This window comes from Bombina bombina, chromosome 1, assembly GCF_027579735.1.
Source record: "Bombina bombina isolate aBomBom1 chromosome 1, aBomBom1.pri, whole genome shotgun sequence".
Lineage (NCBI taxonomy): Eukaryota > Metazoa > Chordata > Amphibia > Anura > Bombinatoridae > Bombina > Bombina bombina.
Genome location: NC_069499.1, coordinates 539,120,580 through 539,148,511, shown reverse-complemented (window position 1 = coordinate 539,148,511; position 27,932 = coordinate 539,120,580). Strand labels below are relative to the sequence as shown.

The 27,932-nt window shown below is 35.9% G+C and overlaps 1 protein-coding gene across 3 annotated transcripts in view; it reads left to right on the top strand.

Moving 5' to 3' along the window:
• PARD3B (par-3 family cell polarity regulator beta) overlaps nt 1-27,932 on the top strand; it is a 1,914,565-nt gene that overhangs the window by 929,039 nt on the left and 957,594 nt on the right. For all 3 annotated transcript variants that reach the window (XM_053698659.1, XM_053698658.1, XM_053698660.1), the window contains exons 14-15: nt 2,366-2,465; nt 16,419-16,486. In XM_053698659.1, the coding sequence (XP_053554634.1) occupies nt 2,366-2,465; nt 16,419-16,486 (168 nt within the window). The remainder of the gene's footprint in view (nt 1-2,365; nt 2,466-16,418; nt 16,487-27,932) is intronic.

The following is a 27,932-nucleotide window of genomic DNA, read 5'->3' as shown; positions in this document are numbered from 1 at the left end:
CTAATCCCGACGTAAACTGAGGGCTACCTGTATATATATATATATATATATATATATATGTGTGTGTGTATATGTATGTATATATATATATATATATATATATATATATATACCGGTGTATGTGTTTTTCTATCATACATATAAAAGAGCAGGCTGTGTGTGTCACAGGATTGTGATTGAGACCGAAAGTTTCCATCTACCAGGACACCAAGAAGGGCACGAGTATCCTAAAGCAAAGAAAGTTTAATCTGCCAGTGGTTGTGTATCCAAGAGGACACTATTCTTGTCCAGCGTTATCGAATCATCCTTACCTCATACGATTGAGGGTATCTAATGTAAGTGCAGTATATATGTGTGTATATATATATATATATATATATATATATATATATATATATGTATGTCTGTGTATTGTAAATTTATTATTGTCCCATATTTTGCAAGATTAGGTGATGACTAAAAGACATGATCAGATGTAGTCATTTATTTCCATAAGTATATTGTTTGTTTAGAGAGTTATTATTTCAGATCCTTTTATCTGGGGGACCTTTAGCCCTATATTGTCTTTTAAGGAAGAGTTAGGTGTCTACCTTCTCCAGAGCTGTAATGTGTAGCTTCTCCCAAGCAAGGCTTTAGCTATTTATTCTACCCTTTTGCAGGAGTTAAACATGCAGTAAGCTATGAACACTAATTAATGATACTTGCTAATGAAGTAAATAATGTAAGTTTTGTCTTAGAATGTCCCTTTTAAGTTTATTACTATCATATAATACTTTCGTTTCCTATATCTCTTTAAACTAAAAGAGCATTAAACACGTCTTTGTATTTGTGTAAAAACTGTTATTTGTCACGATGCTCCCTAGATAACCCAAAGGCCAAACAAACATTAACCTAGGTTTTCAAAATGTTGCCAAATGCTCACACCAGCTGATTTGATTTGTCAGCATTTGCGGTTTACACTGTGTGCTTTTTCGGTATCTCTAGGGAGCATGCAATACACAAGCCATATGTCTTTAAGTCACTTTAAGGATAGTAAACTTATGGAGAAGTTTACAAAGTAGAAATGACAATAAATGAAAACTTGTATCAAAAAAAATTTTCTCTACGTCAATAGACCTAAAAATATTTGCTATGGCCCAAGTTGATGCATTGCACACATTTAAGCCTACGTAGCAAGAGATATCTTGGAATCTTGGTACATTGATTCCTGTGTTAAGTTGTAAAATAGACAGAAAGTTATTCACTTTTTGTACCTTCACATCTGCATTTATCAATTCGCTCTGCTGTACGGTTTATCAGCTTATCTTTTTTTCCTCTTCGACATATCATCCTTCCTGAGCTGCTTGTAGTGACAAGCCTACTGATTTAAATTGTGTTCAATTTACACGCATTGCAGTGTTTGCTGGATAAATCAAACACAACTCTGAATTCAGTTTGCTGTTTCGTATGGAGGAATGACATGCTGTAGGAGCATTTTGCTTTGAAAGATAATTTTTTTTGGATCCTATGGGTGTTCTTAAAGGAAGCAACCACCATATGATCAAATAATAGAAAACCATACCCCATCTGTGCTATATTTGCTTTTGGAGAAGCTCTTGAAGGGGGAAGTGAACAAGATAAGCACTTGAGATTAGCAAAACATATGTCACACTAGTAAGATCAAGAAATCTGGAATATGACTTCAAAATATAACCTCTTCCTTTGTAATCAAGAAACATTCTAACAACAGTAACTGAATGCAAAGTGGAGACTGAATTCTTAATTATATACCACAGACAAGCAACCAAGAATTATTATAATTATTATTATTGTTTATTTTTTACGGCCTTATAAAAATAAATGATTTTCTAAAATTTACTTGAGAGATATTGTTATATTAAATAACTTATATGTTTGTAATGTATATTGTTCACTATTTCTACTCTATACCATTGTGCCTTAAATGGTAAATAAATTCTATATAAAATGATTTATTTAACGCAAAGATTACCTTGGAAATATGTAAAAAAAAAATCTTCATTATTTTTTATTATTATTATTATTGTTTTAAATATTGAAGATATAATTATAAAGGTTTAGTTTTTATAAAGTTTTGAATGCCACCATGTTTTTTTCTTATCTGTTTCTTCTGCTGAGAGCATTTAGAGAAAGGTATTCAAGAGGAAAATCTAGTTCTAAAATTTCAAAGTAAATAATGACAGTATATTGCAAATTTTCTTTTTCTTTTTTTTACTGCACAAAATTAAACATTTTATGTTACAGTCCTATTTTATTTCAATCTCCCTTTATTCTTTTTGTATTGCATAGCACCGTCTGTGTGTTTAAGCCTTTATTATATGTTCACTTGCTGTCTGTCTCTTGATAGGCTTTACTACATATGAAGATGGTAATGCAGAGTATGACGTACCCCCTCCTTTACCGCCTCATCCTAGCGAACATATTATTGTAGAGTATTCCAAGTTTGGGTAAGTGATATTTTATTATTATAGGAATGTGTTAAATTTATACAAGAATACACCTTAAAATGAACCACAGTATTTTTATTTGATATTGTTTTGTTCCCACAGTAGGTAAATGTTAACAGGAATAATAAAGTAAATTAAGAAGTTGCATATACAGTAGATTGAAGTAGCTGTGTTGGTCCTGAAGTTCAGATGGAAAATTAAAGTGTGTTGCAAAATTTAGTAGAAACTTTTTTTTTTTATTAAACAAACTTGCAGGTTTCTTTGAGATTTAATTGTCCCTAGGGGTCAGAGGTGAGAATCAGAAGAATTTAAATCAAATTGTGTTAATAAGGAAAATTATTTCTTTCATGTAATTGGCAAGAGTTCATGAGCTAGTGACATATGGGATATACAATCCTACCAGGAGGGGCAAAGTTTCCCAAACCTCAAAAATGCCTATAAATACACCCCTCACCACACCCACAATTCAGTTTTACAAACTTTACCTCCTATGGAGGTGGTGAAGTAAGTTTGTGCTAAGATTTCTACGTTGATATGCGCTTCTCAGCATTTTGAAGCCCGATTCCTCTCAGAGTACAGTGAATGTCAGAGGGATGTGAAGGGAGTATCACCTATTGAATGCAATGGTTTTCCTCACAGGAGATCTATTTCATAGGTTCTCTGTTATCGGTCGTAGAGATTCATCTCCTACCTCCCTTTTCAGATCGACGATATACTCTCATATTCCATTACTTCTACTGATAACTGTTTCAGTACTGGTTTGGCTATCTGCTATATGTGATGGGTGTCTTTCGGTAAGTATGTTTTCATTACTTAAGACACTCTCAGTTATGGTTTGGCACTTTATGCATTAATATAAAGTTCTAGATATATGTATTGTACTTGTATTTGCCATGAGTCAGATTTATGTATATTTCCTTTTGCAGACTATCAGTTTCATATTTGGGAAAAAAAACATATTTAGGAAAATATTTTTCTTACCTGGGGTATAGTCTTTTTTCAGATAAAGAGTTTACCTTGCTAACCAAGCCTGTATCCCAATAAACTAAGTGGATATACTTTGACGACCCAGCGTATTTCTTCTTCCTCATTTTATATAGTCTTTATTCAATTGACTGCTTTTTCATCAAATTTCGTGGGCAAAATTAGGGTCACGAGGGCGCTAAATGCCAAACTATATTGCGTCATTCTTGGCGCAAGAATTTTCTGGGCGCGAAGGTACGTCTGATGACTCAATTCGTCATTTCCGGCGTGTTAGTTGATGCCGAGTTCCTTGCACAAGGTTGCGTCTTCAATGACGCGAGTGTGTCTTTTCCAGATGTTGTTAGCACCAAAAAAATTCTGTTTGTGTTGTGCGTCAAAAAAACCCATTCCTATATGCCTTTTTCTATTTCAGAGGGCTATGATGTTTGCATTTTTTCCCATTCCTGAAACTGCCATATAAGGAAAATTATAATTTTGCTTTATATGTTGTTTTTCTCTTACATTTGCAAGATGTCTCAATCTGATCCTGTCTCAGAAACCACTGTTGGAACCCTGCTGCCTGATAACAGTTCTACCAAAGCTAAGTGTATTTGTTGTAAATTTGTGGAGATTATATCTCCAGCTGTGGTATGTCTTTTAAAACTTCTCATAAAGTTGATGAAATTTCAAATGACCGACAACATACTGAATTATCCTCCTCTGATGAGGATCTATCTGATTCATAAGATCCTTCCTCAGAAATTGACACTGGCAAATCTACTTATTTATTTAAAATGGAGTATATATTCGTTCCTTGTTAAAAGAGTTGTTGATTACATTGGATATTGAGGAAACTAGTCCTCTTGATATTAAAACTAATAAACTTTTAAATTCTGTTTATAAACCTCCTGTGGTTACTCCAGAGGTTTTTCCAGTTCCTGATGCTATTTCTGATATGATTTCTAAGGAATGGAATAGGCCTGGTACTTCTTTTATTCCTTCTTTTATTCCTTCTTTTATTCCTTCTTCAAGGTTTAAAAAAATAATATCCTTTGCCAGCAGTTAGATTGGAGTTTTGGGAAAAGATCCCCAAAGTTGATGGGGCTATTTCTACTCTTGCTAAACGTACTACTATTCCTATGGAATACTTCTTTTAAAGATCCTTTAGATAGGAAACTTGAATCCTATCTAAGGAAAGCTTATTTATATTCTGGCCATCTTCTCAGGCCTGCCATTTCTATGGCTGATGTTGCAGCTGCATCAACTTTTTGGTTGGAGAGTTTAGCGCAACAGGAAATGGATCCTGATTTATCTAGCATTGTTCGCTTGCTTCAACATGCTAATCATTTTATCTTGATGCCATTTTTGATATCATCAAAATTGATGTTAAATCTATGTCTTTAGCTATTTTAGCTTGAAGAGCTTTATGGCTCAAATATTGGAATGTTGACATGGTATCTAAGTTTAGATTACTATCTCTTTCTTTCCAAGGTAATAAGTTATTTGGTTCTTAGCTGGATTCGATTATTTCAACTGTCATTGTGGGGAAGGGAGTTTTTTGCCTCAGGATAGAAGACCTAAGGGTAAATCTAAGGCTTCTAACCGTTTTCGTTCCTTTAGACAAAGTAAGGAACAGAAACCTAATCCTTTCCCCAAAGAATCTGGTTCCAATTGGAAACCTTCTTCAAATTGGAGTAAATCCAAGCCGTTTAAGAAACCAAAGCCAGCCCCCAAGTCTGCATGAAGATGTGGCCCTCATTCCAGCCCAGCTGGTAGGGGGGCAGATTAAGATTCTTCCAAAATAATTGGGCAGATTCTGTCCAAAATCAATGGATTCAGAGTATTGTCTCTCAATGGTACCAAATAGGTTTCAGAGTAAGACCTCCTTTGAAAAGTTTTTTTTCTCTCACGCATCCCAGCAAATCCAGTAAAGGCTCAGGCTTTTCTGAAGTGTGTTTCAGATCTGAAGCTTTCAGGGGTTATCATACCAGTTCCGTTTCAGGAACAGGGTCTGGGGTTTTATTCAAATCTATTCGCTATCCCAAACAAAGAAAATTCATTCAGGCCAGTTTCGGATCTGAAAATTTTGAATTGTTATGTAAGAGTGCCAACTTTCAAAATGGTGACTACAAGGACTATTCTGCCTTTTGTTCAGCAAGGGCATTATATGTTCACAATAGACTTACAGGATACATATCTTCATATTCCGATTCATCCAGACCACTATCAGTTTCTAAAATTTCTCTTTTCTAGACAAGCATTACCAATTTGTTGCTCTTCCATTTAGCCTAGTGACAGCTCCAAGAATCTTTTCAAAGGTTCTCAGTGCCCTACTCTCTGTACTCAGAGAACGGGGTATTGCGGTGTTTCCTTATTTGGACAATATCTTGGTACTAGCTCAGTCTTTACATTCTACAGAATCTCACACAAATCAACTAGTGTTGTTTCTTCAAAGTCATGGTTGGAGGATCAATTTACCAAAAAGTTATTTGATTCCTCAGACAAGGGTCACCTTTTTAGGTTTCCAGATAGATTCAGTGTCCATGACTCTGTATCTAACAGACAAGAGACGATTAAATTTGTTTTCAGCTTGTCGGAACCTTCAGTCTCAATCATTCCCTTCAGTAGCTATGTGCATGGAAGTTTTAGGTCTCATGACTGCAGCATTGGACGCGATCCCCTTTGCTCGTTTTCATATGAGATCTCGCCAGCTTTGTATGCTGAACAAATGCTGCAGGGATTATACAAAGATATCACAATTAATTTCCTTAAATACCAATGTTCGACTCTCTCTGACTTGGTGGTTAGATCACCATCGTATAGTTCAAGGGGCCTCTTTTGTTCGTCCAACCTGGACTGTGATCACAACAGATGCAAGTTTTTCAGGTTGGGGAGCTGTCTGGGGATCTCTGATAGCACAAGGGGTTTGGAAATCTCAAGAGGCGAGGTTACCAATCAATATTTTAGAACTCTGAGCTATTTTCAGGGCTCTTCAGGTTTGGTCTCTGTTGAAGAGAGAACCGTTCATTTGTTTTTCAGAACAGACAATATCACAACTGTGGCATACGTCAATCATCAGGGTGGGACTCGCTGTCCCCAAGCTATGAAAGAAGTATCTCGGATACTTGCTTGGGTGGAATCCAGCTCTTGTCTAATTTCTGCGCTTCATATCCCAGGTATAGACAATTGGGAAGCGGATTATCTCAGCCGTCAGACTTTACATCGGGGGAGTGGTTGCTCCATCCAGATGTCTTTTCCTCAGTTTGTTCAGATGGTGGGTTCTTCCAGAAATAGATCTGATGGCTTCCCATCTAAACAAGAAACTACCCAGGTACCTGTACAGGTCCAGGGATCCTGAGGCGGAAGCAGTGGATTGCTTTGGGCAGTTCCTTGGTGTTACCAACCTGCTTATATCTTCCCGCCCTCTGGTTCTTCTTCCAAGAGTGATTTCCAAGATCATCATGGAACAATCATTTGTGTTGCTGGTAGCTCCAGCATGGCCTCAAAGGTTTTGGTATGCGGATCTTGTTCCGATATACAGTTGCCAACCTTGGCCACTTCCATTAAGGCCAGACCTTCTGTCTCAAGGTCCGTTTTTTCCATCAGGATCTCGAATCATTAAATGTGAAGATATGGAAATTGAACGCCTAGTGCTTAGTCATAGAGGTTTCTCTGACTCAATGATTAATACTATGTTACAGACTCTTACATCTGTTTCTAGGAAGATTTTTTATCGAGTTTGGAAGACTTATATGTCATGGTGTTCTTCTCATAAATTCTCCTGGCATTCTTTTAGAATTCCTAGAATTTTACAGTTTCTTCAGGATGGTTTGGATAAGGGTTTGTCTGCAAGTTCCTTAAAGTGACAAATCTATGCTCTTTCTGTCTTATTTCACAGAAAGATTGCTAAGCTTCCTGATATTCACTGTTTTGTACAGGCTTAGGTCCGTATCAAGCCTGTCATTAAATCAATCTCTCCTCCTTGGAGTCTTAATTTGGTTTTGAAGGCTTTACAGACTCCTCCGTTTGAGCCTATGCATTCTTTGGACATTAAACTACTTTCTTGGAAAGTGTTGTTCCTTTTCGACATTTCTTCTGCTAGAAGAGTTTCTGAATTATCTGCTCTTTCTTGTGAATCTCCTTTTCTGATTTTCCATCAGGATAAGGCAGTTTTGCGGACTTCATTTAAATTTCTTCCTAAGGTTGTGAATTCTAACAACATTAATAGAGAAATTGTTGTCCCTTCTTTGTGTCCTAATCCTAAGAATTCTTTGGAGAGATCCTTACATTCTTTGGATGTGGTATGATCTTTGAAATATTATTTTGAAGCTACTAAAGATTTCAGGAAGACTTCTAGTCTATTTGTTGTCTTTTCTGGTTCTAGGAAAGGTCAGAAGGCTTCTGCCATTTCCTTGGCAACTTGGTTAAAGCTTTTGATTCATCAGGCTTATTTGGAGTTGGGTCAGGACCCGCCTCAGAGAATTACAGCTCATTCTACTAGATCAGTCTCCACTTCGTGGGCTTTTAAGAATGAAGCTTCAGTTGATCAGATTTTCAAAGCAGCAACTTGGTCTTCTTTGCATACATTTACTAAATTCTACCGTTTGATGTATTTGCTTCTTCGGAAGCAGTTTTTGGTAGAAAAGTTTTTCAGGCAGCTGTTTGTTTGATTCCTCTGCTTATGTTTGAGTTTTTTCTTTTCATTATGAGAATAAACTTATATTTTGGGGTATGGATTTATTTTTTTCAGCGGAAAATGGCTGTTATTATTTTATCCCTTCCTCTCTAGTGACTCTTCTGTGGAACTCCACATCTTTGGTATTACTATCCCATACATCACTAGCTCATGGACTCTTTCCAATTACATGAAAGAAAACATAATTTATGTGAGAACTTACCTGATAAATTTATTTCTTTCATATTGGCAAGAGTTCATGAGACCCACCCTTTTTATGGTGGTTATGACTTTTTTGTATAAAGCACAATTATTTCCTTTGTTGATGCTTTTTCCTCCTTTCTTTATCACCCCACTACTTGGCTATTCGTTAAATTGAATTGTGGGTGTGGTGAGGAGTGTATTTATAGGCATTTTGAGGTTTGGTAAACCCTGCCCCTCCTGGTCGGATTGTATATCCCATACGTCACTAGGTCATGGACTCTTGCAAATATGAAAGAAATGAATTTATCAGGTAAGTTCTTACATAAATTATGTTCCCCCCCCCTTCTTTTTTTCGCTTTAATTTGATTTCATGCAAAGATTAACTTCATGGATCTTATCTCACAAAGGGCCAGATTACGAGTGGAGCAATAGTTTGTGCTTGCGTTTGCGCGTTTAAACCGGTAGAGGTAATTTTTATGCTTGGAGATTTGCACTCGTAAAGTAAATAGTTTGCACTCTCGTGTTTGCAAAGTCACAGTAATAAATAGACTTTGAGAATTCACGAACGCAAAATTGCATTCCCCCATAGACTTCAATGGAGACGAAAAAGTTGAAAAAAACTAACTTTAGATACAAGGTGGATTACTCATTTTAGTGTTTGTTTTTTTAAGGGAGACATATCTATAGTAATAATGAATAAGTGTTTTTATTGTATTTGTATTAAGTATTATTTAAATATATTGACCTTAGCTTTTAGCGCCTTTCTATTAGTTTTCTATTGTTGTTGGGTATTGTTTGGGTCAATTAGAAGGAGTGGATCCTTTTAGTTAGGCATTGGGGTCTAGTTAAGCGCACAAACATTTCTTTTTGTTTTTTCTTTGAAAAAAAACTAGCACCCACAAGTCGTGCAAATACGATCGCGGTTATTTAAAAGTGCAACATAAGAAGATAATATTAAATATTTCATAATCCAATGTTCTGTATGCAGCAGAATATGATCTATTTATTCTTTAATAGATATATATATATATATATATATATATATATATATATATATATATATACACGTATACAGTATATATAGGATTTTTTGCACAAATATATATGTATAGCTATATACATGATTATATATAGGTGTGTGTATATGTATATATATATATATATATATATATATATACGTATATACGTATATGTATATGAATATCTATTTAAAAATTCTCAGAACATATTCCCCTATGTGAAGAACATTGGAATGTGAAATATTTACAGTACAAACACAGTTAAACACTTTATTAAAAATAAATATTGCATAAATATGATTTCTCATGTTTTCATCTACTTGATTGTAAAGGGCTCTATGCACATATAGCTATACATGTATACATATATAGTGTGTGTATATGTATTTACGGGTTTATATGAGTTCATATATCTGTAAATACATATATACACACATATAAATGTATAAATACATATGTGTGCGCACACAAATATATATATATCTACAGACATGTATATGTATGTATCTCTAAGTTAAAGCCCTTTGCAGTCTTTTATTTTTTCCTAACACGTGAGACCTCATATCTTTGAGTCCTTATAACTTTTTATTGCAATTTTCTTTTTAATCATTTTTTATTAGATATTGTTATAATGTAACTGTACTTTTAAATTTATTTTTGATGTGTTTTGTGGCACTTTTTGTTCGAGAGTAACACTTAACCAGAGCTGTGAAGTTGCAGTAATCAGTAAATCCCAATTGTGCTCATGTATTAACATTGACTTAAAACTTAATACGGCCATGAGAACCTGATATCACTTGCGAGCAAACTATAGCGCAAAGTTTTTCCCTTTTTTTTTCCCCCTCGCAATTAAACTAGACTATTTTACCCTTTATTATTTAAGATGAATGATGGATTCTGGTAATAATTTATGGCTTGTGATTGACTTTATATTTTAGTTTTACTTTTTTCATTTACTTCTTTCTTTTTGTATGAAATGTTGTTTTTGTATGCACTGTAATATGTAAGAAAATAGTACAAAAAATGAAAACTAATCCATATTTATTATGTTATTTGAGCCCTGCTTTACAGTGGTGCTTTGTTTATAAAAAATATGTTGGAATTTTTAGAATGTACTGACACTGAGGTTTAAAACTAAATGAGTGAGTTATGTAACCCACTGTGCTTACAGAAAACCTTCAGTGCTCCTGTATGCCAATAGCAAATGGCTTATATGTTTGTTTGCTCATGTGGCACCTATAATACTTGTTATTGTCTGTCAAACAAATGTTCTCATTCATAAAGTGCTATTGAGAAATAAACCATAAAGACATAATGGTTAAAACAATGGGAATCAAATGTTCTGAAACATGTTCACATCAGGCCTAAGACCAGGCCTTAAGGCTTTCTCTGCCACATACTTGCATTAGATCAGACCTCTGAACGTGCAAGCCCGTCTTTCAGCTACAAAGCCCCATTTAATCAAATGCCTGGCCCCACAACCCTCTTGTCAACCATACTCACATTGATACAGACCCATGACTCAACAGCCCCTCAATCAGCTACATAACCACATAATATCAGGTCCCTGGCCTAGAAGACCTTGATTCAGCTACATAACCACATAATATCAGGTCCCTCGTCTAGAAGACCTTGATTCAGCTACATAACCACATAATATCAGGTCCCTCGCCTAGAAGACCTTGATTCAGCTGCATAACTACATAATATCAGGTCCCTGGCCTAGAAGACCTTGATTCAGCTGCATAATCACATAATATCAGGTCCCTGGCCTAGAAGACCTTGATTCAGTACATAAACACATAATATCAGGTCCCTGGCCTAGAAGACCTTGATTCAGCTACATACCCACATAATATCAGGTCCCTGGCCTAGATGATCTTGATTCAGCTACATACCCTTATAATATCAGGTCCCTGGCCTAGAAGACCTTGATTCAGTATATAAACACATAGTATCAGGTCCCTGGCCTAGAAGACCTTGATTCAGTACATAAACACATAATATCAGGTCCTTGGCCTAGAAGACCTTGATTCAGCTACATAACCACATAGCAGATCCTTGCCCCTGCAGACTTTGGTTTACTTCCAGGTGTATACCCACATTATAAAAGCTCACAGGTTCCTCTGTCAGTGACAAATTCACATCATACATGAGACACCTTTCAGTGCCTCTTTTAGCCTTGTACCTTCATCAGATCAGAATCCTGACAAGTCAGAACATCTGTCGGCTACACTCCCAGATGAGACATCTAACCCTACAGTGTTTTTGTGATCAACATACTCTAATTGGATTAGTCCCTTAGCCATGTAGCCCCTAGGTCTGCCCGATACCTAATTCAGAACTATGTTCAACAGTTGTTTCCCTTGCACACAGTGTGCTTTCTGTGTATGGCAGGAAAGAGGAGCAGACTTCTGAACCTGATTGCCGTACTGCTTGAAAGCCAAGCTAAATTATGACAAGGGAAAGTATACGGTCAGTGTTCTCTGTTTATTAAAAGACTACACTTTTGGACTTAGATGCTATTATGCAGCGTCTGATATTTAAAGGGACACTGTACTACAAAATCTATTCCCCCTGAATTTCCAATTACTAGTTATACCAGCTGCAGAATATTTAATGTATGGCAAATTGCTCCATTAAGTTTAGTTTTGTATTTAAAAGTGTTGATTTTGCTCTTTGAAACTTAAACCCGTTGCTCATTGAAACGTAATCCCATTGTTCACCGATGAGTTTATTGTATTCCAAGCACTTGGGAGTAACCTATGTTTAAATTTTCCATAGAGTTTCTATACTACAGTATTCAAATGTTCAGTACAGCTAGAAGTTTCAACAGGCAAAATCATCTATTTCAAGTAGAAAATATATAGTACACTGTCTCTTTAAAGGGACAGCCCACCCAAACATTTTCTCCTCTTAAAATTGTTCCCAATGATTCATTTTACCTGCTGGAGTGTTTTAAATTGTTTACAAGTAGCCCCTATCTTGGCATTTGAAATAGCTGATTTAGCCTGTGGTATCCCAACCTATACTCAACATTTCTATACTGGAGTACATTCTATTGAATAGCCTAAGTAAACACAGCCAGCAGAAGAGATTACTCTCTCAGTGAGGGGCAGGATAGTTAAGTAATACAATTATAATTTTCCATTGTTCTCTCTAAGTATTGAACTTTGGTTTTCTAGACAAATATAAGATAAAAAAAGCAAGTCTGTATACATAAAAGTGAAAGCATAATGAGATCTGATATTACCTGAAGCTCGACCCATTGTAATAGGCTGTGGTTTCAAAGCACAAAACCAGCTACTTCATATACACAAATAAACCTGAAAATGCAATTTCTCATACTTTTTATACTCTGCAGCTGGTATAACAAGTCATTGAAAATACATTCAATTTTACAGTGTACTGTCCCTTTAAGTAGTAAAGCTTAAAGGGACAGTTCACCCAAAAACTTTCTCCCCTTTAAATTATTCCCAATGATCCTTTCTACCTGCTAGAGTGTATTAAATTGGTTGCAAGTAGCTCCTTTACTCATATTTCAGCATTTGAAATAGCTGATTTAGCTTGTGGTTTCCCAACCTATACTGAAAGTTTTGATACTGGCGTATAGGCTATTGACAAGCCTAAGTAAACACAGCCAGCAGAAGAGATTACACCCTCAGTGGGGGGGCATGATAGTTAAGTAATAAAATGATAATTTTCCATTGTTCTCTCTATGTATTGAGCTTTGGTGTTCCAGACAAATATAAGATAAGGAAGCAAGTCTGTGTACATGAAAGTGATAACATAATGAGATCTGATATTACCTGAAGCTCAACCCATTGTAATAGGCTGTGGTTTCAAAGCACAAAACCAGCTACTTCAGATACACAAATAAACCCAAAAATGCAATTTCTCAAATATTTTATACTCTGCAGTTGGTATAACAAGTCATTTAAAATACATTTATAGAAAAACAATTTTACAATGTACTGTCCCTTTAACTATCCAGAGGGAGAGATCTGGTAAATCTGGGGAATGCTATAAGGGATCTGAGGTGTTTGGGCATTCCCAGGTTTCTGTGTAAGGGACCTTCTCATAAATAGTAGGGGTAGGAGATTACAGACCTCTTGTTTTTCCTATCCCTCAGATTATGGGCCGACTGAGAGCCCTGAATTCACTATTTGTATAGCACCAAACACCAATTATTCACACACAAATGCAGCACTTCAATAATTCACCAAACACTGTCTCATCGACTTTAACATAAAAAAAAAGAAAACTACAAAAAGTATATTTGGCCTGTCTATTGATGGCTGCCTTACTGTAGATAACAGTGTGGGTATAAAATTATTAATTGTTACTGACAGAACTAACTAAAAAAGGATTTAGTACATCTCTTTAGAAATATTTATATAAATGAATTTTCGTTTTGACATCCACTCGTGTTCCTAACTGCACTACATGTCTTGAGGAATGCCTGTCATGGTATAGTAATTTTGCTAAAATTGTTTCAAGACACACAGATGTGTGAGTGTCATCTCCTCTCTCTGTGAGTTCTGCATAAATAAAATTATATTTAACAACTTAATTTGTAACTCTAGATGTCTACATGTGCCTGTAATACCTAATGCGCTTGCGAGTTATAGAAATGAAGTCTGTGTAAGGGAGGGGATTGCCGAGCTTCTGGCAAATCTCTTAAAGCTGAGATATTTGCTTCCTAGATTTTCTAGAATAAAGCTGATAGTGTTTCCCTTGTTCCTGCGTTAGCAGATTTTAAAATATAGTTTATAAATTCACCATCTGGCAAAATATGAGCTGAAGTTATTTAACAAGATAATCCCCTTGTAACGAGAGGGCGACCATTCTTGGTCATTAGAATTCACCTACAGACAATATCCGAAGCATTATCACATGTGACTTTTTTTTATTGCACTATTAGTTAAAGTGATATTGCCTTAAAGGGACAGTAAAATCAAAATTAAACTTAAAGGAACATAATACTTATATGCTAAATCACTTGAAACTGATGCAGTATAACTGTAAAAAGCTGACATGAAAATATCACCTGAGAATCTATATGTAAAAAAGGAAAATATTTAACCTCACAATTTCAGAGTAAGTTCTGTGTAATAAGTTATACTCAGCTGCTGCCCAGCTGCAGGTAAAAAATAAATAAAAAACTAAGAAATGAACAGCTGCCAATCAGCATCAACAGTGCTGAGGTCATGAACTCTTTTACTGTGATCTCATGAGATTTCACTTAACTCTCATGAGTTTTAATTGTAAACGTCCTTACACTGAATAGGGAAATAAGATGAGTTGCACGAAAGCTTGCTCCTTCCTCTGTCTCGGGACAGACATACTGATTTGCTGCTTAGAAGTCCTTTACATTGGGATGTGGCAACTGAGAAACTTTTGAGGTAAACTAGCTTTCTTTTTTACATAGAGATGTTCAGGTGATATTTTCTAGTCAGCTTTTTACAGCTATGCTGCATCACTTTCAAGTATTTAAACATTTGGGTATTATAGCTCCTTAAATAGATTGGATAGAGCATTACATTTTGAACAACTTCCAATTTTGCTTAGATCTCTTGGTATCCTTTGCTAAAGAGCAATCCTAGATGAGCTCAGGCAGGAGCATGTTGTTTCTTGTTTATAGCAATGTTTGACACAGTTTCAAACACTGGGGCCATATGGCCAGACACGTGCACACTCCTAAGCTCCTATCAGCCAACCTATGTTTACTCTTCAACAATGGATAACAATAAAACAAAGCAAATTTGATAATTAATGTACATTAGAAAGTTATTTAAAAATGCATGATCTATCAGAATTATGAACATTTAATTTTGATGTTGCTGTTTCTTTAATGTTAAAGTGACATAAATGCACATTTGAACGGCACTACCGTGTTTTTATTTTATTATTCTTTAGAAACATTCTGTAATGACTTCTTGTCCTTAAAGGGACATTAAACCCACATTTTTTCTTTCATGATTTAGAAAGAGAATGCAATTTTAAACATCTTTCTAATTTACTTCTATTATCTAATTTGTTTTATTCCCTTGATATTATTTGCTGAAAAGCATATCTAGATATGCTCAGTAGCTGCTGATTGGTTGCTGCACATAGATGCCTCATATGATTGGCTCTTCCATGTGCATTGCTCTTTCTTCAGCAAAGGATATCTAACAAATTAAGCAAATTAGATAATAGAAGTAAATTGGAAAGTTGTTTAAAATTGTATTCTCTATCTGAATCATGAAAGAAAAAATGTGGGTTTAGTGCCCCTTTAATAGCTGCAGAGCATATGTTGTTGAGCCATATGCATGAGAATCGGCTCTCCGCAACTAAAAAAAACACATATATTGAAAAACATTTTTCTAAATGTGTTTGAAGTACAGTGCTCTACATTTCAGATTCACTTTACTGTCCCTTTATTTCTTTATTACTTTTAATATTTGATTCTGTGGGGAAAATGTACATTTTACATGAGTGAATAAAGCAGAAATCCTTAAAAAAAAAAACTAAAAGTTCCACACATAAAATAAATAAAATTGAGTTGGGAATTTGAAACATTGCTGATGAATGTATCTAACAGTAGTGTCTGCAACAATACTCAAAGCAATGTTTTACATAGTTGCAATTTATGCTTCCCTAGAGTATCTGTAGCATTCTATGGCAGCAGTGTATGTAGCTATGTATAACATTGCTGCAAACACTGCTACCAGGTGGCTAAAGACATGTTCACGCTCCTGAGCTCACCTAGGTTTACTTTTTTAACAAATGATTCAAGAGAACTAAGTGAAATTGGTAATATAAGTAAAATAGAAAGCTGCTTAAAATATCGTGCTCTATCTTATCTTTACTGTCCCTTTAAATTAGTCTATACACTTGTTGGTTTATAACCTCTTTACACTAGTTCCATCCAATGTATACAGGTAGCAAAAAAAGCCTTTTTATAAATTAAATAAGAAAATGTAAAGAACTCAATTTGTTACAAAACTGAGCCAATAATAATCTATAGAAACTCTCATTATTCAGGAGTGTTACAGATTTTACTTAGATTGCGGCAGTATCTGACATTTGTACTGTTTGTCTCCACAGCTCAGGAGTGGAATCCTCTCAGCAGCCTGATTCATTTAACCTGAAAGCATCAAAGAGCATGGATCTTGGTAAGAGAAATGAAGGCTGGTTAATGATGTGCTGGGGAGTAGAATAGGATTATCTCTTTCAGCACACATGACATTAAAGGGACATTCCAGACAAAATTAGAATGTAAACATCTGTGTTTTTATTTCGAATATAAGCATTTTTGCATTATACATGTATTAGCAAAGTTGTACTTAAGTATGCTCTGTGCAGCAACATTTTAAACACTGTACTTGCTCATGGAACATAAGGTGCTTGTATCATTTGGTTATGACTCCATTTGTTAATTACTGACATGATATAAGCCCCACTGACACTCTGAGCAGCTGCAGTATTTAAAATGCTGGTGCACTGAGAATATCTAGCTACGCTTCACATGCAGAGAAAAATACTAACACTAAAACAGTAATCACTTTTATTAGAAGCATATTTGCCAATACATGTATATTGTAAATATGTTTCTATTCAAACATGTAATTCATCTATGTGCATTTACATTTTTACCAGAATGTCCCTTTAAACTCAAAATCTAATCCTCCATAAAATTCTAATTATACATAGTTACAACAAAACTTTGTAATATATTTTAATGATTAAAGGGACTATGTACAGTAGTTTCCCACTTTAATGTGTCCCTAATGATCCATTTTACCTGCTGGAATATGTTTTCAAATCGCTCCTTTACCTTTATTTTGAAATAGCTGCCATTGCCAGTTAAAACTGCCAGCTATGCTAAAAATATGAATACTGTAGTACTCTATAGAAACGCTATGTAAACAAGCGACAGCAGCAGGAATCAACCTTCCAGAGGGAGAGATTGACATAATTTTATGATGTTTTAAAGAAAAATCTAGTATGCTTAAAAACATGATAAAAATGTATTTGTTTACACTTACAGGGGCTTAAACATTAATAGTATGCTGGGGCTATCCAGGACATCATTGCCTGGTATGTCCTTTTAAGGGTTACATTTAATAACTTTATATTAATTCCTTTTTCGTGCATTGTTGAATTATTTTATTACTTGTAACCTGCTTACCAACAGAAGATTTCAGAACATTGTGGTGTTGATATGCAGATTCTAGTTGTTAATAATAATAAAGTAGCGGGAAATCACACTGCAGTCAGTCAAAAACTGTTATTTATCTACTAAGCAAATTTGCCCACAGAATCAACATAAAAAATAGTATTGTTTATTGTATTCAATGAATAATCAGAAGTTAAAACGGTTGTGAATTTTCTGTTTAAAAGTGCTGTAAGCTCTGACAAGTCACCATTTTGTCATTATTTACTGCCTGTGTATACGACCATATAAAACTGATGCTGATATGTAAATCCAGCTGGCTTCTTAAGTAACCAATGAGTATGATTCAGTGCCAAATGTAAATACTATATCAAGTTGATTTTGAAGAGAGATTATGTTTGCATGTAAAAAAATAAATAAATGATCAAATAAAGGGCTATATTTCTAGTTAGCCTGACACATGAACATTAATTTGTTTTTAAGTTCATCTGGTTTGGAAAAATTAAACTTCATCATTTCCCTCCTGGGTATCTCAGGTTTTTTAATAAATTCACCCCGAGCTGACCCAGCCTCCCCATAGGGAAACCTGATTATGGTCTAATGACCCTATCAAAAAGATTCAGTTCAGGAAGTATTGTTAAACTTCAGTTTCTGATATGAGTAGATGATGTTTCAGCTTCAGAATGGACAAAGGATTTGTGTAGTTACAAAAAGATTATTTATTACATTTTATTTGTCTTTGTTTTCATAGTCCTTCTGTTAAAAATTTTCAGCACTGTTCGAGTTGATGAAACCTTTATTACAAATTATGGAACAGACATTGAGCCTCTAATATAGGTTGTTAAGTCAGGATTGCAGGCCGCATATTATCCAGCCATGTGATGTCTCTGGATTCATTTTGGGCAATTACATGTCCAATGATGAAGTATAGTTCTCAGGAGAAAATTTGCTTTTCTGTTTGAAGCAAAATACAACTTTTGTTTTATACGGGTGTTCAGTAATTTCAGGCCTTTTTTTTCCCTGAAAACTCATTTCCACAGAACACATGGAACATTTTAACAACCCGCAGTTTACTCCTAATGATGATAATGTTATTTGTACTCTGGTATTTTGCAATCCACCCATTTATAGAGAAGGGCGAACACAAGTGAGGTCTAATTAAGTTGCTGTTCTCTCCATATAAAGGGGGTGATTATTACCTCAAGCTATGTATGAAAAAAAATACAGACAGTGGTGTCTAATGCCCTCTCTATTCCAGCTTGTAATACGGCAGGCAGGAAATTAGTGTGCTTTGTGAACTAAAATGCAATTTCTAGTGTCATGTTTTGTGGACAGAAAAATGTACTGTGTGTATCTTCTCATCAACACAATACAATTTTTATGTATACACTATAGTTCATTTTATATATAGACGCATTTTCTGCAATCTTTGCTTTACCCAGATATGGAATAGTTACTATTTGTATTTATTTAAATTATTGTAATAGCAATTTTTAATCTGTTGCTTTTTTTTTTTTTTTTTTTTTTTTTTTTAAAGTGTTTCCTATTTAATTTATTATAGTTTTTGACAAATTAACATGTTTTCATAGCATGTAAATCAACCAATGAGCTTCTGTCCCAAGGAAAGTTGTGCCCTTTTAGTTTCAAAATCTAAATAAATCAGCTTAGCTCAATTATTGTTTCTTTCATGTAATTAGCAAGAGTCCATGAGCTAGTGACGTATGGGATATACATTCCTACCAGGAGGGGCAAAGTTTCCCAAACCTCAAAATGCCTATAAATACACCCCTCACCACACCCACAATTCAGTTTTACAAACTTTGCCTCCGATGGAGGTGGTGAAGTAAGTTTGTGCTAGATTCTACGTTGATATGCGCTCCGCAGCAAGTTGGAGCCCGGTTTTCCTCTCAGCGTGCAGTGAATGTCAGAGGGATGTGAGGAGAGTATTGCCTATTTGAATGCCGTGATCTCCTTCTACGGGGTCTATTTCATAGGTTCTCTGTTATCGGTCGTAGAGATTCATCTCTTACCTCCCTTTTCAGATCGACGATATACTCTTATATATACCATTACCTCTGCTGATTCTCGTTTCAGTACTGGTTTGGCTTTCTACAAACATGTAGATGAGTGTCCTGGGGTAAGTAAATCTTATTTTCTGTGACACTCTAAGCTATGGTTGGGCACTTTGTTTATAAAGTTCTAAATATATGTATTCAAACATTTATTTGCCTTGACTCAGAATGTTCAACATTCCTTATTTTTCAGACAGTCAGTTTCATATTTGGGATAAATGCATTTGTTTCAATCATTTTTTCTTACCTTAAAAAATTTGACTTTTTCCCTGTGGGCTGCTAGGCTCGCGGGGGCAGAAAATGCTTCATTTTATTGCGTCATTCTTGGCGCGGACTTTTTTGGCGCAAATTTTTTTTTCTGTTTCCGGTGTCATACGTGTCGCCGGAAGTTGCGTCATTTTTTGACGTTTTTTTTGCGTCAAAAATGTTGGCGTTCCGGATGTGGCGTCATTTTTTGGCGCCAAAAGCATTTAGGCGCCAAATAATGTGGGCGTCTTTTTTGGCGCTAAAAAATATGGGCGTCATTTTTGTCTCCACATTATTTAAGTCTCATTATTTATTGCTTCTGGTTGCTAGAAGCTTGTTCACTGGCATTTTTTTCCCATTCCTGAAACTGTCATTTAAGGAATTTGATCAATTTTGCTTTATATGTTGTTTTTTTCTTTTACATATTGCAAGATGTTCCACATTGCAACTGAGTCAGAAGATACTTCAGGAAAATCACGGCCCAGTGCTGGAGCTACCAAGCTAAGTGTATCTGCTATAAACTTTTGGTATCTGTTTCCCCAGCTGTTGTTTGTATTGCATGTCATGTCAAACTTATTAATGCAGATAAAATTTCCTTTAGTACTGTTACATTACCTGTTGCTGTTCCGTCAACATCTAATTTTCAGAGTGTTCCTGATAACATAAGAGATTTTATTATTTTTTTTAAATCCATTAAGAAGGCTATGTCTGTTATTTCTCCTTCTAGTATACATTAAAGTCTTTTAAAACTTCTCTTTTTTCAGATGAATTTTTAAATGAACATCATCATTCTGATAATGGTTCTTCTGGTTCAGAGGTTTCTGTCTCAGAGGTTGATGCTGATAAATCTTTGTATTTGTTCAAGATGGAATTTATTCGTTCTTTACTTAAAGAAGTATTATTTGCATTAGAAATAGAGGATTCTGGTCCTCTTGATACTAAATGTAAACGTTTAAATAAGGTTTTTAAATCTCCTGTAGTTATTCCAGAAGTGTTTAATCTCCCTGATGCTATTTCTGAAGTAATTTCCAGGGAATGGAATAATTTGGGTAATTTATTTACTCCTTCTAGACGTTTAAGCAATTATATCCTGTGCCATCTGACAGATTAGAGGTTTTTTGGGACAAAAATCCCTAAGGTTATGGGGCTGTCTCTACTCCTGCTAATGTACTACTATTCCTACGGCAGATAGTACTTCATTTAAGGATCCTTTAGATATGAAAATTGAATCCTTTCTAAGAAAAGCTTACTTATGTTCAGGTTATCTTCTTAGACCTGCTATATTTTTAGCGGATGTTGCTGCAGCTTCAACTTTTTGGTTAGAAGCTTTAGCGCAACAAGTAACAGATCATAATTTTATAGCATTATTATTATTCTATAACATGCTAATAATTTTATTGGTGATACCATCTTTTGATATCATTAGAGTTGATGTCAGGTATATGTCTCTAGCTATTTTAGCTAGAAAAGCTTTATGGATTAAACTTGGAATGCTGATATGTCTTCTAAGTCAACTTTGCTTTCCCTTTCTTTCCAGGGTAAATAATCATTTTCGTTCCTTTCCTCACAACAATGAACAAAAGCCTGATCCTTCATCCTCAGGAGCGATATCAGTTTGGAAACTATTTCCAGTTTGGAATATATCCAAGCCTTATAGAAACCTATAGCCAGCTCCTAAGTACCTATGAAGGTGCGGCCCTTATTCCAGCTCAGCTGGTATGGGGCAGATTACGTTTTCTTCAAAGAAATTTGGATCAATTCCGTTCTCAATCTCTGGTTTCAGAACATTGTTTCAGAAAGGTACAGAATTGGCTTCAAGTTAAGGCCTCCTGCTTAGAGATTTTTTTCTTTCCCGTGTCCCAGTTAACACAGCAAAGGCTCAGCATTTCTGAAATGTGTTTCAGATCTAGAGTTGGCTGGAGTAATTATGCCAGTTCCAGTTCTGGAACAGGGGCTGGGGTTTTATTTTATCTCTTCATTGTACCAAAGAAGGTCAATTCCTTCAGACCAGTTCCGGATCTATCATTATTGAATCGTTATGTTAGGATACCAACATTCAAGATGGTTACTGTAGGACTGTCCTGCCTTTTGTTTAGCAAGGGCATTATATGTCTACAATAGATTTACAGGATGTGTATCTGCATATTCCGATTCATCCAGATCACTTTTAGTGTCTGAGATTCTCTTTTTAGACAAGCATTACCAGTTTTGTGGCTCTACCGTTTGGCCTAGCCTCAGTTCCAAGAATTTTTTTCAAAGGTTCTCGGTGCCCTTCTTTCCGTAATCAGAGAACAGGGTTTTGGTATTTCCTTATTTGGACGATATCTTGGTACTTGCTCAGTCTTCTCATTTTCGAAGAATCTCATACGAATCAACTTGTGTTGTTTCTTCAAGTTCATGGTTGGAGGATCAATTTACCAATCAGTTCATTGATTCCTCAGACAAGGGTAACCTTTTTAGGTTTCTAGATAGATTCAGTGTCTATGACTCTGTCCTTGTCAGACAAGAGAAGTTTAACATTGATATCAGCTTGTCAAAACCTTCAGTCACAATCATTCCCTTTGGTAGCCTTATGCATGGAAATGTTAGGTCTTAGGACTGCCGCATCAGATGCGATCTCCTTTGCTCGTTTTCACATGCGACCTCTTCAGCTCTGTATGCTGAACCAATGGTGCAGGGATTACTCAAAGATATCTCAATTAATATCTTTAAACCGATTTTACGACACACTCTGACATGGTGGACAGATCACCATCGTTTGGTTCAGGGGGCTTCTTTGTTCTTCCGACCTGGACTATAATCTCAACAGATGCAAGTCTTACAGGTTGGGGAGCTGTATGGGGGTATCTGACGGCACAAGGGGTTTGGGAATCTCAGGAGGTGAGATTTCCGATCAATATTTTGGAACTCCGTGCAATTTTCAGAGCTCTTCAGTCTTGGCCTCTTCTGAAGAGAGAGTTGTTCATTTGTTTTCAGATAGACAATGTCACAACTGTGGCATACATCAATCATCAAGGAGGGACTCACAGTCCTCTGGCTATGAAAGAAGTATCTCGAATTTTGGTTTGGGCGGAATCCAGCTCCTGTCTAATCTCTGCAGTTCATATCCCAGGTATGGACAATTGGAAAGCGGATTATCTCAGTCGCCAAACGTTGCACTTGGGTGAATGGTCTCTTCACCCAGAGGTATTTCCTCAGATTGTTCAAATGTGGGAACTCCCAGAAATAGATCTGATGGCTTCTCATCTAAACAAGAAACTTCCCTGGTATCTGTCCGGATCCCGGGATCCTCGGGCGGAGGCAGTGGATGCATTTTCACTTCCTTGGAAGTATCATCCTGCCTATATCTTTCCGCCTCTAGTTTTTCTTCCAAGAGTAATCTCCAAGATTCTGAAGGAATGCTCGTTTGTTCTGCTGGTAGCTCCGGCATGGCCTCACAGGTTTTGGTATGCGGATCTGGTCCGGATGGCCTCTTGCCAACCGTGGACTCTTCCGTTAAGACCAGACCTTCTGTCGCAAGGTCCTTTTTTCCATCAGGATCTGAAATCCTTAAATTTAAAGGTATGGAGATTGAACGCTTGATTCTTGGTCAAAGAGGTTTCTCTGACTGTGATTAATACTATGTTACAGGCGCGTAAATCTGTATCTAGAGAGATATATTATAGAGTCTGGAAGACTTATATTTCTTGGTGTCTTTCTCATCATTTTTTGGCTTTCTTTTAGAATACCGAGAATTTTACAGTTTCTTCAGGATGGTTTAGATAAGGGTTTGTCCGCAAGTTCCTTGAAAGGTCAAATCTCTGCTCTTTCTGTTCTTTTTCATAGAAAGATTGCTATTCTTCCTGATATTCATTGTTTTGTACAAGCTTTGGTTCGTATAAAACCTGTCATTAAGTCAATTTCTCCTCTTTGGAGTTTGAATTTGGTTCTGGGGGCTCTTCAAGCTCCTCCGTTTGAACCTATGCATTCATTGGACATTAAATTACTTTCTTGGAAAGTTTTGTTCCTTTTGACAATCTCTTCTGCCAGAAGAGTTTCTGAATTATCTGCTCTTTCTTGTGAGTCTCCTTTTCTGATTTTTCATCAGGATAAGGCGGTGTTGCAAACTTCTTTTGATTTTTTACCTAAAGTTGTGAATTCCAACAACATTAGTAGAGAATTTGTGGTTCCTTCATTATGTCCTAATCCTAAGAATTCTAGGGAGAAATCGTTGCATTCTTTGGATGTTGTTAGAGCTTTGAAATATTAGGTTGAAGCTACTAAGTCTTTCCGTAAGACTTCTAGTTTATTTGTTATCTTTTCCGGTTCTAGAAAAGGCCAGAAAGCTTCTGCCATTTCTTTGGCATCTTGGTTGAAATCTTTATTTCATCATGCTTATGTCGAGTCGGGTAAAACTCCGCCTCTAAGGATTACAGTTCATTCTACTAGTTCAGTTTCTACTTCCTGGGCGTTTAGGAATGAAGCTTCGATTGATCAGATTTGCAAAGCAGCAACTTGGTCCTCTTTGCATACTTTTTCTAAATTCTACCATTTTGATGTGTTTTCTTCTTCTGAAGCAGTTTTTGGTAGAAAAGTACTTCTGGCAGTGGTTTCAGTTTGAATCTTCTGCTTATGTTTTTCATTAAACTTTATTTTGGGTGTGGATTATTTTCAGCAGGAATTGGCTGTCTTTATTTTATCCCTCCCTCTCTAGTGACTCTTGTGTGGAAAGATCCACATCTTGGGTAGTCATTATCCCATACGTCACTAGCTCATGGACTCTTGCTAATTACATGAAAGAAAACATAATTTATGTAAGAACTTACCTGATAAATTCATTTCTTTCATATTAGCAAGAGTCCATGAGGCCCGCCCTTTTTTGTGGTGGTTATGATTTTTTTGTATAAAGCACAATTATTCCAATTCCTTATTTTATATGCTTTCGCACTTTTTTCTTATCACCCCACTTCTTGGCTATTCGTTAAACTGAATTGTGGGTGTGGTGAGGGGTGTATTTATAGGCATTTTGAGGTTTGGGAAACTTTGCCCCTCCTGGTAGGAATGTATATCCCATACGTCACTAGCTCATGGACTCTTGCTAATATGAAAGAAATGAATTTATTAGGTAAGTTCTTACATAAATTATGTTTTTTCATGCAAAGTATTTTGAAATAGTCTTCTATTGTAAACTCTGTACAATAGAATTTTTTTTTAACAAAACAGAGTCATCATCTAAATACCATGAAGTGTGACATATTTCTTTTCATGTACTTGGCAAGAGTCCATGAGCTAGTGACGTATAGGATATACAATCCTACCAGGAGTGGCAAAGTTTCCCAAACCTCAAAATGCCTATAAATACACCCCTTACTACACCTACAATTCAATTTTACAAACTTTGCCTCCCTATGGAGGTGGTGAAGTAAGTTTGTGCTTGATTTTCTTCTGTGATATGCGCTTCTCAGCATTTTGAAGCCTGATTCCTCTCAGAGTACAGCGTTTGTCAGAGGGATGTGAAGAGAGTATCACCTATTGATTCAATGGTTTTCCTCACGGGAAATCTTTTCATAGGACCTCTGTTATTGGTTGTAGAGATTCATCTCCTACCTCCCTTTTCAGATCGACTATACACTCTCATATTCCATTACCTCTACTGATACTGTTTAAGTACTGGTTTGGCTATCTGCTATATGTGGATGGATATCTTTCGGTAAGTATGTTTCCATTACTTAAGACACACTCAGCTATAGTTTGGCACTTTATGTATTAATATAAAGTTTTAAATATATGTATTGTACCTATATTTGCCATGAGCCAGGTTTATGTATATTTCCTTTTGCAGACTTTCAGTTTCAAAATTGGGAAAATATTTAGGAAGTTATTTTTTCTTACCTGGGGGTATAGTCTTTTCTTCAAATTGACTGCTTTTCATTAATTTTTGCAGGCAAAATTAGGCTTGCAAGGTCGCAGAATGCTGATATTTATTGTGTCATTTTTGGCGTGAAGGTTTGTTTGGTGACGCAAATTCGTCATTTCCAGCATCTTAGTTGACGCCAGGTTTCCTTGCACAAGGTTGCGTCTGCCATGACGTGAGTTGCGTCATTTCCGAATGTTGTTAGCGCCAAAAAATTCCATTTTGCGTTGTGCGTCAAACTTGGCGCCAAATAATTTAATTATTTAAACCCCTCTTCCTATATGCCACTTACCTTTTTTTTTGCTCAGAGGGCTATGCTGTTTGTATTTTTTTTCCCATTCCTGAAACTGCCATATAAGGAAATTGATAAAACATTTTTTTCTTTCATGTAATTGGCAAGAGTCCATGAGCTAGTGACGTATGGGATATACATTCCTACCAGGAGGGGCAAAGTTTCCCAAACCTCAAAATGCCTATAAATACACCCCTCACCACACCCACAAATCAGTTTTACAAACTTTGCCTCCTATGGAGGTGGTGAAGTAAGTTTGTGCTAGATTCTACGTTGATATGCGCTCCGCAGCAGGTTGGAGCCGGTTTTCCTCTCAGCGTGCAGTGAATGTCAGAGGGATGTGAGGAGAGTATTGCCTATTTGAATTCAATGATCTCCTTCTACTGGGTCTATTTCATAGGTTCTCTGTTATCGGTCGTAGAGATTCATCTCTTACCTCCCTTTTCAGATCGACGATATACTCTTATTTATATAGCATTACCTCTGCTGATTTTCATTTCAGTACTGGTTTGGCTTTCTACAACATGTAGATAAGTGTCCTGGGGTAAGTAAATCTTATTTTCTGTGACACTCTAAGCTATGGTTGGGCACTTTTTTATAAAAGTTCTAAATATATGTATTCAAACATTTATTTGCCTTCACTCAGGATGTTCAACATTCCTTATTTCAGACAGTCCGTTTCATATTTGGGATAATGCATATGAATCAATCAATTTTTTTCTTACCTTAAAAATTTGACTTTTTCCCTGTGGGCTGTTAGGCTCGCGGGGGCTGAAAATGCTTCATTTTATTGCGTCATTCTTGGCGCGGACTTTTTTGGCGCAAATTTTTTTTTTCTGTTTCCGGCGTCATACGTGTCGCCGGAAGTTGCGTCATTTTTTACGTTCTTTTGCGCCAAAAGTGTCGGCGTTCCGGATGTGGCGTCATTTTTGGCGCCTAAATGCTTTTGGCGCCAAAAATGACGCCACATCCGGAACGCCGACACTTTTGGCGCAAAAGCATTTAGGCGCCAAATAATGTGGGCGTCATTTTTGGCGCTAAAAAAATATGGGCGTCACTTTTGTCTCCACATTATTTAAGTCTCATTTTTTATTGCTTCTGGTTGCTAGAAGCTTGTTCACTGGCATTTTTTTCCCATTCCTGAAACTGTCATTTAAGGAATTGGATCAATTTTGCTTTATATGTTGTTTTTTCTATTACATATTGCAAGATGTCCCACGTTGAAACTGAGTCAGAAGATACTTCTGGAAAATCGCTACCTGGGGCTGGAGCTACCAAAGCTAAGTGTATCTACTGTAAACTTATGGTATCTGTTCCTCCAGCTGTTGTTTTTACTGTTTTGTCATGACAAACTTGTTAATGCAGATAATATTTCCTTTAGTACTGTTACATTACCTGTTGCTGTTCTGTCAACATCTAATACTCAGAGTGTTCCTGATAACATAAGAGATTTTGTTTCTAAATCCATTAAGAAGGCTATGTCTGTTATTCCTCCTTCTAGTAAACGTAAAAAGTCTTTTAAAACTTCTCATTTTTCAGATGAATTTTTAAATGAACATCATCATTCTGATTCTGATAATGGTTCTTCTGGTTCAGAGGATTCTGTCTCAGAGGTTGATGCTGATAAATCTTCATATTTATTTAAAATGAAATTTATTCGTTCTTATTTAAAGAAGTCCTAATTGCATTAGAAATTGAGGATTCTGGTCCTCTTGATAAATCTAAACGTTTAGATATGGTTTTTAAATCTCCTGTAGTTATTCCAGAAGTTTTTTCCTGTCCCTAGTGCTATTTCTGAAGTAATTTCCAGGGAATGGAATAATTTGGGTAATTCTTTTACTCCTTCTAAACGTTTTAAGCAATTATATCCTGTGCCATCTGACAGATAAGAGTTTTGGGACAAAATCCCTAAAGTTGATGGGGCTGTCTCTACTCTTGTTAA